Source organism: Colius striatus, chromosome 20, assembly GCF_028858725.1.
Source record: "Colius striatus isolate bColStr4 chromosome 20, bColStr4.1.hap1, whole genome shotgun sequence".
NCBI classification, from domain to species: domain Eukaryota; kingdom Metazoa; phylum Chordata; class Aves; order Coliiformes; family Coliidae; genus Colius; species Colius striatus.
In genome coordinates this window covers 5,425,341-5,439,933 of record NC_084778.1, presented here as the reverse complement: position 1 = coordinate 5,439,933, position 14,593 = coordinate 5,425,341, and the positions used below count along the sequence as shown (strand labels likewise).

At 40.2% G+C, this 14,593-nt stretch overlaps 1 protein-coding gene across 1 annotated transcript in view; it reads right to left on the bottom strand.

Moving 5' to 3' along the window:
- Positions 1-22: 22 nt before the first annotated feature.
- The window catches only part of MED13 (mediator complex subunit 13), a 56,334-nt gene continuing 41,763 nt past the window's right edge, over positions 23-14,593 (bottom strand). Inside the window, exons 17-30 of the mRNA XM_010207908.2 lie at positions 13,107-13,274; positions 11,799-12,022; positions 11,059-11,248; positions 10,221-10,686; positions 9,344-9,563; positions 8,516-8,707; positions 8,145-8,368; positions 7,560-7,702; positions 7,171-7,329; positions 6,883-7,068; positions 6,551-6,699; positions 6,162-6,335; positions 4,899-4,999; positions 23-4,212 (exon numbers count right to left, since the gene is read on the bottom strand). Coding sequence (XP_010206210.2) covers positions 4,080-4,212; positions 4,899-4,999; positions 6,162-6,335; positions 6,551-6,699; positions 6,883-7,068; positions 7,171-7,329; positions 7,560-7,702; positions 8,145-8,368; positions 8,516-8,707; positions 9,344-9,563; positions 10,221-10,686; positions 11,059-11,248; positions 11,799-12,022; positions 13,107-13,274 — 2,729 coding nt within the window. The 3' untranslated portion in view covers positions 23-4,079. The remainder of the gene's footprint in view (positions 4,213-4,898; positions 5,000-6,161; positions 6,336-6,550; positions 6,700-6,882; positions 7,069-7,170; positions 7,330-7,559; positions 7,703-8,144; positions 8,369-8,515; positions 8,708-9,343; positions 9,564-10,220; positions 10,687-11,058; positions 11,249-11,798; positions 12,023-13,106; positions 13,275-14,593) is intronic.

Below are 14,593 nucleotides of genomic sequence, written 5' to 3'. Positions count from 1 at the left end.
GCTGGCTGAGGGCGTTGCGAGGGCGGGAAGTGGCGTCAGGGGAAGGCGGCGGCCTCAGCCCGCCCCGGGCCCGCTCCCGCGCGGAATGAGGGACCCGACCCCACAATCAAGGCTTCATGAATAATTTATTCCATTTGAAATCTTTTTTTTTAAAAAGTATAAACCTTTTTTTTTTTCTCCTTTTCATTTCCTCAATCACAATTTGTACAACTCAGTGTTTATGGCATTCGGCAGCAATAGTGTTTGTTCCTTTAATCGCTTCTCTCATGTCGTCACTTTCTTTTTTTAGGTCATGGTAAAAGACGACGACGACGGTGTGGCCCAAGGGTGGCAGGGGAAGGTGGAACGGGTCCCTCGCAGGGCTCCAGGAGCGCAGGAGGGAGGGCAGAGGTGGCACGTCCAGTCCCGCGGCCACAGGCTGGTGTCGTCCCAAGGCACTGGCTCGGCCAGCTCCTCACATCCAGTTTATGCGGAAAAAAAGCAAAACAAGCCTAAAGCTAGATTAGTAACGTCCTGAAAAGGTGACCCTGAGGATTGTGGTAGGTCCCAAATCCAGTTTTACTGTAAATTAAGCTTTACTCGACTGAAAAGAAGTACACCCACAAACCATAACCAACAAAAAAAGTTTAAGTAAGAAGCAAAAGTCCTGGGTCCTTTACTAAAAAAAAACAAAGAAAAAAAACCCAAACGACCAAAACAACCCCAACCCAACCTTCCCGAGCTGGAGGTTATCAAGACAATAGCGTCGTACAATGTCACCTAATTAACAAATTGTCAAACCCAGATCAAAACATCATCGATGCAGCATTGCTATCAAAACAGACTGATATGCTGTGCCATACTGTTGTGCAGCAAATTATATGGTGCAATAGCATTTTTTAAAACATTTTACTCATATTTTTTTTGAAAGCTTTAAAATAATGCAACATGTTTTGATATTACAGTATTAACAAATAGTGCTTGACTAAAGACATCTGCTAGTCTTCATAGCAACACATGAAGTTAAAATTACCATCAGAGGTAAATATAGAAATACAATAATCTGCGCCGTAACTGACAGCTAAGTAAGAACATAGCTGAGGATTTAAATATAAATTCATTTCTCTTTGATTATTTCAGGCAATGTTAGAAAGGCCTAAATGTTACAGCTACTTTAAAAGGTAAAGGTTGTTTGCAAGTACAATGGGTGGCCTGCTGGTCTAGCAACAGGTTTTTGCAGAAATCTAATGCAAATAAGTAGTGAGTCAAAGATGACTCAATGGCTTAAATACAGTAATAGCAATGTCAAAATAGAGATTTTTAATCTAACAGAAGGATCTCAGCTTCTTCTTTCACTGGATACTTAAGAGGAGGTAAACCTCCACAGCTACTGAACAGAGCACTGCCAGGAACAGTGTTTTCTTGTAAGACCATTTTGAGAAGCTATAGCTGAAATTTTCCAATATGTAAGCTTGTACTTGCTAAAGAACCCAAGTTTCTGGACTGTGAGTTTTATTTATAAATCAGCTATTATGTGCACTTGATATAGTTCAATGGAAGTAGCTAACAAAAATATGGCCAATGTAGTAGCTGGCTCCATGGTGCTGGCAAGTTTGATATGTACATTGCCGGCTGTGACTATCACTCCAGAAATAGCCCTCTTCATCTTTTCTAGTGGTTACAATATTATCATGTACTTCAACTGCGCTGGGGCAGGGGAATGGGAAACAGGCAGCTTTCACAGTTGGGAGAGTTTCACAGGGAAGGCTGTGGGCCAGGTGACAGAATCCAGTTACACCAAAGTTCAGGCAGCTGATACACTTACCTTTATGAATACAAGTCAGATTTAACACAAAGAAAGCCACACCAAAACCCAGACCTTGGAACCTGGCTAACTGAGCCAGGGTTAAAAACAACCACTTAGCAACAAAGCTTTTCTTTAAAAAAAAAAAAAATAAAAAAACAGAGGACATATGCTTTGAAAATTCCAGTTTTAGGAGCACTTTTCCACTTCAAAAATCTCAGCCAAATGAGAAAACAACCTTCTGTAAGACAATCGTGTGTGGTGTGTGACCGTTACCAAGATAAAGTAATGGACAGACCCAGTTTTTAGCTCTGTTTATCAAAATACGCTAACTTCTGATTGCACTCATGTTATTTTGAAGAAATGACCAAAAAATTTTCATCACCAATTGTACAACTTCTTTATACAAAACCAAAAAAGTTGCTAATATCGTATATACATGACTCAAGGAGACTGTTTATATGACAAATGATCGCAGGCAGGTTATTTTGCATTTACGAAACATGATTTTTCATTAACACAGGAAGTTTTGTAAATGCAAGCGAGTTCTTCCTTGTAGAGGATTCACAGCGGGTGCACAAATGGATCTTAAAACTTGCTCCTTTAAAAGGCTTAAACCAGCGAGACAGACAGTATTAAGACCCAGGACGTGGGTTTTCACAACAAGCTCACGTGAGCGCTGCAGGAGTTAAGTTTTCAATCTGGCAGTCAGATGAGGAACCCAGAAAAAGCATATGCAGTTGCTCTTCAGCACCCGTAGGGGCTATGTTAGAGCAGCATCAGACATTTGGCATGTGCTAGGAGAAAGGAAGGAAACTACTGAGAAAAAATGGTGACTGCAGTTAAAAGGGGGACGATTACCAGTCTTGTGATTTGTCGGTCCCTTCCTTAGGGAGGGCTTAAGCCTCCTTGGCACATGCCCCAGCCAGAGCCTGAAACAAGGATATGGGGAAGGCCAAACACCGATACTTGGGACCTTCACCACAGTGCCAAAAATACATGGAAAAGGAAAACGTTCAGGGTTTCGTGCTGTTGGGTCTTTTTTTTTCACTAGTGGAATAAAAATCTGAATACCAGAATTCACTGAGAATCTATATACACCACATTTTAGTTAAACACACATCAATCTTAAAGTCAAGATTGACTATTTTTGCATTTGTAAAATGGTTAGAGCTGGGCTAAATTTCAGCCTTACAGGAGACTTTGGATAAGATCAGAGTTTTCTGTATCTTCCACCTTGAATTCATGTTTTAATTGCAAACGTGGAAGAGAAGAGCGCGGGCACCACGCTGCCAAGAATATCCAAGTCACAACAATGCACGACAGATATTCTTGTAATATCAAAACTTGTCTACTGGAAATAGGTCTGAGAATCTAGCCACAGCCCTGAACCATAACACAAACTTCAGTTGAAGAGTTTATTCGTTTTATTCTCACTACAAGTTAAACCACCTACAATATCACTTATATATTGCCATTGTTACTCTGTAAAGGTGTGATATAAAATGCTGTAAGACCCGGTACCTTTTCAATTTATATAAACACAGTGAACTTCATTACTGTACATGTACTCTGCAACTACAGCTTAGCTGTAAATCCCCCACACACAATGGTATGGACATTAACCCCTCTATCCCCATTAAACTGTACATCAAGACAATACAAATTTACTGTCCCCACCCACCCCTTACAAAAAAATAATACTCTAAAAGCAACCTACTGCAACTTTTAATTAAGACGATTACATATATTTTAGACCAATTGCTTTAAAGCAAGAAGGCAGTATAAACCTTCTAGGAAAATTTTTATAAAAGAGGTTAAGAAATATAAGACAATTTATACATTTAAAAACTTACAATAAATAAGAGATGCAGGCATTTTTGAATACTAGATACTATAATCCAATACAAGAACATCTTGATGTTCTGAAGCCATAGGTTGAAACTTATTGTTCCTCATGATTCTTCTCATCTCCATGCTTTTAATATTCATTAACCATGACTGGGTACTATGGCTCATTACTCTTCACAAATACTGTGGCTGGGGAAAAATGGTTAATTTTGCTACTAAAAATGTTATAATACACTTTCTGATCATCATTCTAAAGCGTCCCCCATAGTCAATGACTCAAAGACAGTAGGGCAAGAGGTGCCCCTCTCAAGTCAAAACAATATTTGCTGGAAGTAACAAGATTCATACCCCATCACAAACAAATCGCACCGAGAAGAATTATAACTTAGTCCTGCAGTGAAATATCCCTTTTCCTCATTTTTGTCTTGCAAAATTCAGATGAAGATCACAGCATATTCAGGATAAAGTTATACAACTGATTCAGCACCACAAAATGAATTGGGAGACATGACCGTCTGTCCTGGGTTGCAGGATCACAGGTTAGCCAGGAGAGTGCATTGTACTGTTCCAGAACAAACCTGAAAGGCAAACAAGCTTCCGTCAAGCCAACAGATTTTCTCACCAGTGTGTTATGGTTCTAATTTACTGTAATCCACTTTCCTCAGCATTGAAATAACATAAAATAAGCTTGCCAATTTTCTGAAATAATATGCTTTCAGAATCATTACAAGCAGGTCAAAGCTGAGCTTCCCCCACCCCCTCCCAGTGGAAACTGTCATTTTAATTGTTTATGCTTAATTAAGAGGCTCATATTACAGAAGAGAGAGAGGTTTTCTTGACAAATGTCCTATGCCTACATGAATGTAGACCCCTGCACTTCAATATTTCAGTATTTCCATAAGAGTGACACACAGGATTCTGGTTTAACTCTACCTTCCACTCTTCTGTGCACTATCTCCCGTGTTACACCTCAAACTCTCTTCTAGTTTGAGGAATTCATTGTCTTTCAAATATTTGCAGTTCTCATTAACACTGATTAGTTAAAAAAGGGCTTAGGGATGTTCATTTTGAATGCACTGTTCTGTGATAAAGCCATTTGTTAACCACTCAAAGCACAGGAATTGATGTTGTCTCTGTGATGTGCTAAGGGTATCGGCAACACACAAAAATAACAGCAAGAAAAATAAACAAACATGTTGCTTTACTGCAGCACCATTAAAAATGAAATGCAGAGTAGTTTTTGCAAGTGATCAATCATAAATACCTGAGCACATCAGAAGTTTGATTAGAATCAAGTGGATGGGAGTGTTTACTGTGGAGTAGCTCGTCTGATTGCACTGAAGGCACGTGGAGGTGCAAAGAGGCCTAAGAAAAGAAGGAAGATGACAGCAGTTACTGTCTGAGTGAACCACAGCGTATCTTCTTCCCTCTGTATTGTTGACCTACACCTTGCTATCACCTTCTGCCACACAAACCAAAACAAATCTTATCCTTAGGTCATCAACAAGTTCAGGAAGTATCAGAATATAAAGGCATAGGACATAGATCTCTCCCCAAATCACTGTGCTAGTAGGATTATTTTTCAGGATTCTTTTCAATCCCCTTGCTGTATTAAGTGATCATTAGAAAAGCAACTAGAGTGGCCCAAGATGTCTAGTAACATATAGACTTGGCAGTTCAGTTGCTTTTCATGAGATTGAGCTATTTATGTTCCACATATAGAGTTTCTTAGGGTAAATAATAAATCATCTATTCAAAAAAATACCTTACATCAAAGCCACAACTGAGCTTAGGCCAAAAGGAACCACTAATCCAGAAACAAATAAGGCCAGAGATGATATTATCTATATCATTAGAAAATAAAACATAGTATGAGAGATACTAATTTAAGTCATAAGTGCCTAATGTTAATACAGAAAGTTTCTCTGTATACTAAATGTATTGTCTTAAAGGTGCCAAGCACATCTTGATTGTGCCATAAAACAATAATAGGATCAAACAGTGGCCAGACAGATGATAAAACAGGTAGGATTTGGCAACAGCCAATATAAGAAAGCCAGCTTTTATGCTTTGTGCAATACATAAAGAGATTCTGATGTTTTTTTCACCCAGTGTAAATGATATTACACTTGTGTACTTCCCTCTCTACCACAGGTCCCTGTGGGAGTCAAGCGTTAACCAAAGATCTGTCTAGAAACTCGTCCTATTCTTACAAAATACCATAGCACAAAGCCAGAAAAAGAAAGGAATCCAGACTACTGTGAAGAAACCATCAGAAGAGCAGAAACCTTCAGAGCACTTGCTGCTCCCATTAATCATTTTTCTTCCCTTCAAAAAAGGGAACACAAAAAGCCAAGGTTCAAAAACTTAAATGCTGACTGCTCCTGAAACAAAAGCAGTTATATTCCAAGAGACATGCACCAATTTTGTTTTAAACATAATAGTTCTCACAATTCAGATCCCTGCACAGTTCTCTATGACAGACTGTCCAGGAAGATGGCTGTACAGCCTGCAGAAGTTATAGTACCTTAAGAAACAAGGGACACTGATTTTGTGCTTGAGGACACGCTGACCAAAACCAGTCAGGCAATGGACCTGCTTTGGCAGTTGACACAAAATAACCAAGGGCCAATGGCTGCTGCAGTATATTTGTTACTTCATCGTGAGATTCTGTTGAAAGCAATCGATCTGTACCTTGACCCTGTAAAACAACAGGCAATGGTTTAATATTAGGAGAGCACAAACTTGATACAAATTATCAGTAGCTTTCCAAACACAAAGGATTTCGAAATAGCAAAGTATTACAGGAATCTGGCAAAGACAATCCAATACCCAATCAATTTAAAACATGTCACAGGAACTTCTCATTCCACAAAAGGAAACAAGCAGATGGAGAAAAAACCATTTTGTAGTTACCTTGCCCATATCACCTCCATGGGGGTAGTGGGACCCTGGAGAATGTACAGGGGATCCAGTAGGGGATGCAGGAAGAATATTTATAATATCAGGATCAAGGTCATCTCCAGTGTCTAACAAGTCAAAGATTCCCATTCCATCTGCTCCATCTTGAAAAAGAACAAGACCAGTGACTTTCTACAGGATATGACAACACATTCTCAAATTAAGTGATTTTTTTTTTCCATATAAATCTTGAGGGTCGTGACAATCAACAGTCTTATTGCAGAGAGTGACAAGGGGCTGTTTGATTGGTTTGTTTTTAAAAGAAGAAAAAAATCCAATCTACTAACCATTATTTGTGTTAAAGGCCAGATCCAAGTTTTCAGTGGTGTAAGTTGACGACGCTACTTGCACAGATGCAGACGTGGGGAACACAAGGATGTGAGTGCAGGAGGTGTCCTGGGGGGTATTCAGCTGAGACGTCTGCATGTTTAAAGTGGTGCTGCGTCCAAACACAGAGCCGGTCGACACAGAATCTTTGGAAGATAAATCAAGCATTTCCTTAGTTTTGCCAAATCTGAGTTATGAGCCCCCTTGCCAAAAAGAAAAAACAAATAAAGAGGGAGTTTCTCAAATACCTGGCATAATAATGAAGGACCCCTGTGGTTCCATTGCCACCAAACAAGCACTGAGAATGCTGGGAGAGTCTGCAGCAGAGATGCCACACATTCTGCACATGTCTTTTAGTCTCTTACTGAGGGACTGAAGGTTGCGGCGGCTCAGCAAACAACTCCAGTCTGGGGATATAAAGGACACAGGTTTGTCTAGAAGAACAGTGCTCGCTGCAGATGCTTGTTTTACATGCAAGGGTGCAGTGCAAACTCCACCTGTGTTCAGTTTCAAATACGCAAAGGAACTCTAAAATTAATTAGGTTTTCTTCCAGAAACAGAGGCAGACACTTTCTCTTACTGAAAAATGAAAGCTTCAAGTCAAGTTTTAAAGACTCTAAAAAAATGCTGACATTACCTTTTAATTCCCCATGTCCTATTCTTCCTAAACGGCCTATGACAACTCTCCATGGCAAAGAGCTCATCTGCACAAGTCCCAAGCACCATTCCCAGAGCTTCTGAAGACCAAGTCTGCGGGCAGAGCCCTTTTTCCTGCGAGCTCTAGAATTAAGGAAGATGAGAAAATCAAGCTAGAAGCTGTAGCAAGTTTTTACCCACATTTGGCACTTCTTATTTGTATTAACCTGAACGTTCACATGGCACAAGGATGTTACCACTGTAGTGCATCACTGCAGCTTTGGTTGGTTTAGGCTTTTTTTTTTAAACCATATTCTAAGACTGACATCAAAAGGCAGCAAGGGGGGGCAGTAAATACGAACACACGTACAAAACCAAACAAGAAACACTGAAACACAAAACAGTATCCACAGAATATGGAAAAGATCCATTTGCTTTAGTTAATTTTGCAACACTGAGTCTACAGAATTAACACGGTCCAACTAAGCCAGAGCTGTTCTTACAGCACCATAAACAAAAACTGATTCTTCAGGGGAATGAAAGAAGATATGCAGGCTAAAAATTAACTTCATGCTTCTGTTCTTACCTGTTTGGGACGTCAATATTAATGATACAAGTTTCTAACTGTTCTCCATAGAGATCTGTACAGGATGCAAGAAGCCATCTTTGATCGTGAGACAGACAGTAGCCTACAAAAAGCACGTTATACTTCTGGCCAGCTTCTCCAAAAGTTTCTCCTAGTTCTGTTTGCTTGTCCTTTACAGGAGCCAGTATAAATGGAGGGGTGTATAGTCGAATGCACTCAGGTCTCTATAAAGATAACAGAATAGACAGTGAAGTTTCAGGAAGCAATTATTCCTAATTAACTGTAGTTAACGTGAAAGATGCCAGTGACTTAACAGAACAAGGACATGTCTCTGATCTGCATATTCACACAATCACATAAACATCACTCACATCAGGGCTCCTAAGAGCAGTTTCCATGGCTAAACCTGGGCCAAAGCCAGTTAAGGTTTTCACGTTGGTGGAAGTGGGAAGAGGTCTCCGACACTGAGTAAAAGCTGAAAATGCCAGAGATTTTAAATGCTGAGTGTAAATCTGACGATCTTCATGTTTCACAGGTTGCAGAAGGTACTGACATGGGACAATCTAGAACAGATTACAGAGGGGAAAGAAAGTAATTAGTGTTTCATCATTAAACAGCTTCTGAGATAGTATTTGGGTAGAGTGCTTTTACAATTTTACTTTGCAATCTAATTTCTCTGGTCCTTGGATACCTCCTGCCACTTTTTCCAAAGCTATGTGGGACTTCAAGCATTTATTCTCATTGAAATTTTCTTCAGAGGAAAAAAAGAATTTGTTTAGAAGAGAATCCTAATGATTCATCCAAAAAGGTATCCTCTGTTAACTAGTTTTGCAGCTGCTGACAACATCACAGTTGGACGGCTGTCAGGAAGGAGCACAGTCTAAAGCCCAGCAGGGTCTGGCTGGCAGCAGACACTGCAGTGATGGGACAAGCAGCTTTCCTGTGCTTCCCTCATTATTGCAGCAGGCTGCTACATTTCCACTGAGGTAAAACTAGTGAGTTTGGAAGCTACCACAGGATTTAGCTTTGGTTAATAATACCCAAACTACTCTATAAACTATCATCTTGGTGATTTACCAGCTGTAGAACTGTAGGTAATGTTTATAAAGCAAATGAAACTTTCACCTTGAGGGTGTTATCACCTCCAAAACACTGTCAAAGCTACTTTGTTCAGCATGGTTCTATAAATGTTGGCTCACCTGCACAGAAATTATATTCTTGATGTTAGGAGGAAGAACCTGAACCATCTCTAGAAAGCAGCGCAGAAGTCCAAGTGTCCATAAACTAGATGAGCTACTGCTCTCATCCTTTTTTTCATATGTAAAAGGATCAATTATGTAAACTACAATTGCAGGTGGATAGGTGATAGCATGTGAATCTCCATCTGTAGGGACTCCAACTTTATCACGATCCATAGTGCTGGAAAGGAAATTTCAAAACCAGTTACAAAAAGCAGTTTCATAATGATTTGATTTTACTTTAAAACTAAGATAAAAAATTCATGTGAAAGAGTCCTGAGCCAACTCTAGTGCAAGAAACAAGCTCAGGTACAAAGATCAAAGAAAAATACTGTTAGCAACTCAGTATTATTTTTCTTTTCTTCAGCTTGCTTTATTACAGAAGCTCAACAGCACACAGTCCCATTGCTTTACCTGGGGAACAAGAACACCTACAAGGTCAGTGCCTCAGTAAGAGCTGTCTTTAGTACTATAATTTTGATAACAGAATGAGGAACTTTAAGATGATGTCAGTATCTATCCCTCTCATCACCTTTAAAATGCAGAAGTGAAATCTTTGGTAAATCTTTTCTCTTTAGAGAGAGAAGTAAAAAGACAGCATTTATTTTTGTTATACCACAGCAGACACTGAAATGCAAATAGAACAGCAGCTAACACTGGAACCAAAAAGTTCAGCTCTGCCATGATCAGCCTCACATTCTCCCTGAAAAGCAGCTTGGTGACTAGAAAAGAAATGCTGGATTTTTAATGAGAGCACAAGAGTAGCACCAATAGGTTCACATTAGTTGAGCTGAGGGGTTTTTTGGCCAAAGAAGGTCTGACAAAGAAAGTTCATTACCTTTCAGAAACCTCTGGATGGGGCTGTGCAGGTGCTGAAGTAGTGTCTCCAGAGATCCCTGCTGTTTGCAGTGTTGGCTGTTGCTGCTGTCCTCCTGTTTGCCCATTTTGGACTGTTGCAGCCTGAGCAGGCAGGGAGGCAGAAGTGGTATTGTTCATACTGCTGAAAGGTGGGAACGAAGAAGGCTTGTTTGTTGGCATCCCACTGCCTAGATTGGCAGAAGAGGACGATGGGGCAGTGGTAGTCAACGTTGAATTAGCTGTAGTAGCTGCAGAAGACATGGCACTGTTTGATGTCACTGTAATAGTGCTACTGGTGGGAGCCGCAGGAGCAGAGGATGGAGTGTTGGGATTTCCAGTGTTAGCTGTCACTGGGGGCAGAGCAGAGGCTGGCTGGCTGGAGGGAGGGACCAGATTTGTTTGGGAAAGTAAAGAATTGTCCAAAGGCTGAGAAGCAAGATAAGGACCTAAAAACAGAAGAAAAAAAAATAAAAAGCATAGAAACTTTGTTAATATCCAGAAAACTTCTTTTTTTCCCAGTCATGTTGAATTGACAGAAATCACTGCTTCACAATTTAAGTCACTAAAGCAAAAAGATAACCAAAGTCCCTGTCAGGCAGCAACACTGTCATTCCCTAAAGATACTGCTAGCTGTTGAGAAGTTATTCTGGCACATATCTAAATATATGAGGGGTTTGCATTTGTTTTTTCTCCTCCCAAGTTTCAAGCTAGAACACTGCAACAAACAATAAGACTTGAACCAAAGTAATGATTCCCTCTCCACTGGAATGGAGTAAGTGGTAACTGTATGAATAAGAAACACTAAAAAAAAGTCATACCCAGCTCATATCTGCAAACTTGAGCATACAGCTTGAGTTTGGAAAAAGCTTCGTTGTTGGCATTAGCTGTCTGTGAGAACCATTCTGTGACCAACTTCTCAGAAAGTTTCTTTGAAGCAGTAGGTCCAACTCTCATGATCCCATCAGGCAATAACTTACAGATAGGTCTGTGTTGACCAAGCCTGCATGACTGCAAATAAGGTAAAATAGAAGATGCAAGATAACAAACTTTAAGCCTTACAAGTTGTTAAATATCACCCAAAGGAGAATATATACACAGAGAACTCATAGTTTAGATATGATATTCCAAAGTAGCATTTTGACACCAGCACAAAATACCATATAGTGATTTTATGGTTTATTTTCATGTTTTCCTAAATGCAAGAAAACATGCAGGTTGATACATCACCTACTCTAACCTTAATCACAATCCAGGTAACAACATGCATTTAATTTATGCAATGCAGCTAAAACAATTGAAGTGGCAATACAGAGTCTTACCACTGAGTGGCGTTTATCAGATAAAGACTCCCCAAACAGCTATCACTAAAAGGAGTGGTGAGCAGCATGAACAACCCTTACCTTCCAAGTGCTCATTCCTAAAATCCCTTCTAGCACGTGATAACATTCTGTGCAAGCGTTTCTATCACCTGAGACAAGGCTGGTAAGTAGTTATGAGTATGTATTAGAACGAGTCTCTCAAAAAGCCATTTCCCTGCTAACCACCACGAATAACATACCTCGTATATTGCAGTCAGATCCCTAAAGAAGCTTTTTGCTCCGTTCAGCAGAGCCTCGTTCTCAGGGCACACCACAACGTACGCAACATCTCTCTGAGATCCGTAAGGTTCCAGCATCAGCCTCTCCCAATATGGCAACGCAAACGGAGACAGCACCAGAAAATCATAATCGTATCCCAACAAAAATGTTGGGATTGGCAGCGGTTCCGGGGACTCATCGGTTCCTGGAAAAGCAAGACACGTCTTCCAATATATTAAAGCTTAAAACTAACACCCTGCTTCTAGGAAACGTGACTAGAAGACACACTGGTATTCCCAGTATCTAACAGGAAGTAGTGCTCATTGCAAATGGAACAGATACAAGTGAAAAGCCTGCCACGTATGATCCAACACTCTGCAGAAAAGCATCAGCTACATTATTTTGCTTTGAAATCTCTCAGAGCCTCAAGAGCAGCTCCACAGTTGTTTAGTATTTCTATCAGTATGCAGATAATCAGGAACAGATCTTTACTGTGCAAGAAGCTTTCCCCACAGAGTCTAAGCAATCAGTGATCAAAAGAATGAGAGGGACAAGATGTAAATACTCTAAGCACCTATCTAAAGGGCCACAGAAGGAAAAAAACCTTAAGAACATGCATTTACATGTGCTCTAAATGTGTAATTACCATGTCCTAAATATAGCTACAAATGTGGTAAATCAATCTCATACGCTAATGAAGTCAGCTTAAATCCTGAGTGCACAGAATTTACCTTGTATCTGTAAGTGTACGTCATGTGTTGGCCACTCCAAATATTTATCAAGACAACATATTGGATAACCTCAGATTATAGAATCATAGAATGGTAGGGGGGTTGGAAAGGACCTTTAGAGATCTTCAACATAGTTCTGAAACTACTGAGCAATAAAGTTCCCTTTTTCCCACATTTCAAAGCTGGTAGTTCTAACTACACTATCTTTAGAGTAATTAAAATGAAGCCATTATTTTGAGTAAAAACAAAACCAAAGCAATTATTCTGTTTTTAACATTAAATCCATCTTTGTAAGTTCAGCCTGACTTGGAGAAGTGTCAGGTGCATACACACAATGCAACAGGAGATGTCAGTTTGCAATACACGTATCTTTAACTCATTTACTGTTTTAAGGAATAGAAATATTTTCTCCCTTTTTCCTGTAGCAAAGAATTCTCAGCTCTTTGGTAGTTTAAAGAAAGGTCAAATACTGTTTAGAATTCCAATCAGTATCCAACACTGAGGTTTGGTGGCCGGGTCAGGTAGAGATTAAGAGACAGGAGCCTCTGCAGCAGTTACCGTAAGAGCCTCTGCCAGCCATTTTGTGGAACTGTTGCCACGTGAGGGGGCCCTGCACACCCCAGGACCGGACTGTTCTCTTCTTCTGAATTGCATCCTGAAGAACTGGCTGGAGCGAGAGGAGCATACGAAGGATGTCCTGGGAACACTGCATGCTCACATCCACAACTGTAAGGACAATAAAAAACCCAGTCAGGGCCTACTGCCACAACAGGATACAATAAAGCCCTCCACAAACAACCCAGAACCCTTAACCATTGATTTTAATTCTCTTCTGAAGCACACATACAGGCTACCCCAAGGCCATGACAGAAAGAGCTAAGCACAGATTTAACATCTTCCCTCTTCCCCTCTCAGCTACTCAAAAAACAGATGGGTTTTTTTAATTCCCTAGAGTTTTTCCCCTTTAAAGCCTTATCTATGGTTTCAACTAAAGGGGGGAAGAAAACCCCAAAAATACAGAAAGAACTCCACATCAAAATAAGCAAGCTGTACAACCCTTAAACTACAGGATTTTCCCTCCAAATAAAGGAGGATTAGGCAGACTGCCACCCAGTGCTCACTTCCATGAAGTCAAGAGAAGCCTCAAACAGTCACAGCCCATTTCATCAGCTTGCCACGACTAAGCCATTGAACGTACAGTGTTTAACACCAAAAACCTGACACCACATTTGGTGGCTAGAATTTCATAGCATTTCAATTAGAAGTATCTTGGCATCTTTTTATCCTAAATACCAAGGTCACAGTAACACCTGAGTCTTCTCCTGGGTGCCTGAAAATGTGGATTTATCTACAGCCTGGGCTTTTAAATTTAATCCCTCACACACTGAGACCTAGCTGTGTGTTACTGTTAGTCCTCCTCATCCTCATTAACAACTATGAATTGCAGCTAATTGCTATCAAGGCTTCATATTTCATTGCTCATCCTGCTGGAGTTGCTACTTGAAAAGACCATTATTGAGAGGAGAAGCATGCAAATACACACAATAAAGGGTATTCCACGAGACAGAAAAGCATTAGTCAGGCCTCAGAAGGAAAAATCCAAAGATCTCTGGCAGACCCAACAGAGAGAAGGCTACAATAATTCTTCACTTGCCAGGCATACCACTAAACTACCACCACCCCCCCTTAAAGAAGCGGAGGAAGCCAACTGAATCATAAATCTTAATTCTACCACAGTAGCCTTCAAAGTACAGTCACCATTTGAACCACCTACACTTCCTATGTACACTCATTCCACAGAGCCTCTGTAGATGCAGTCACCAAAAAACTGCCTGAGAAGAATAAGCCTAGTGAAGCATTGTGGACAGTTACTGTGGCCTTACAGTGTAGTTCAAATTACGTTAGGAATTTACAATTTATGGCAGCCAAGGCCTACACTCTGCTTGGTATATCACACCAACACAGAATGCAAGAGGAATGGTTATTCTGAACACCATAAAAACAGAGGTTTACGCAAGCAAGACAGTGGACAAAGTCTTACGCAC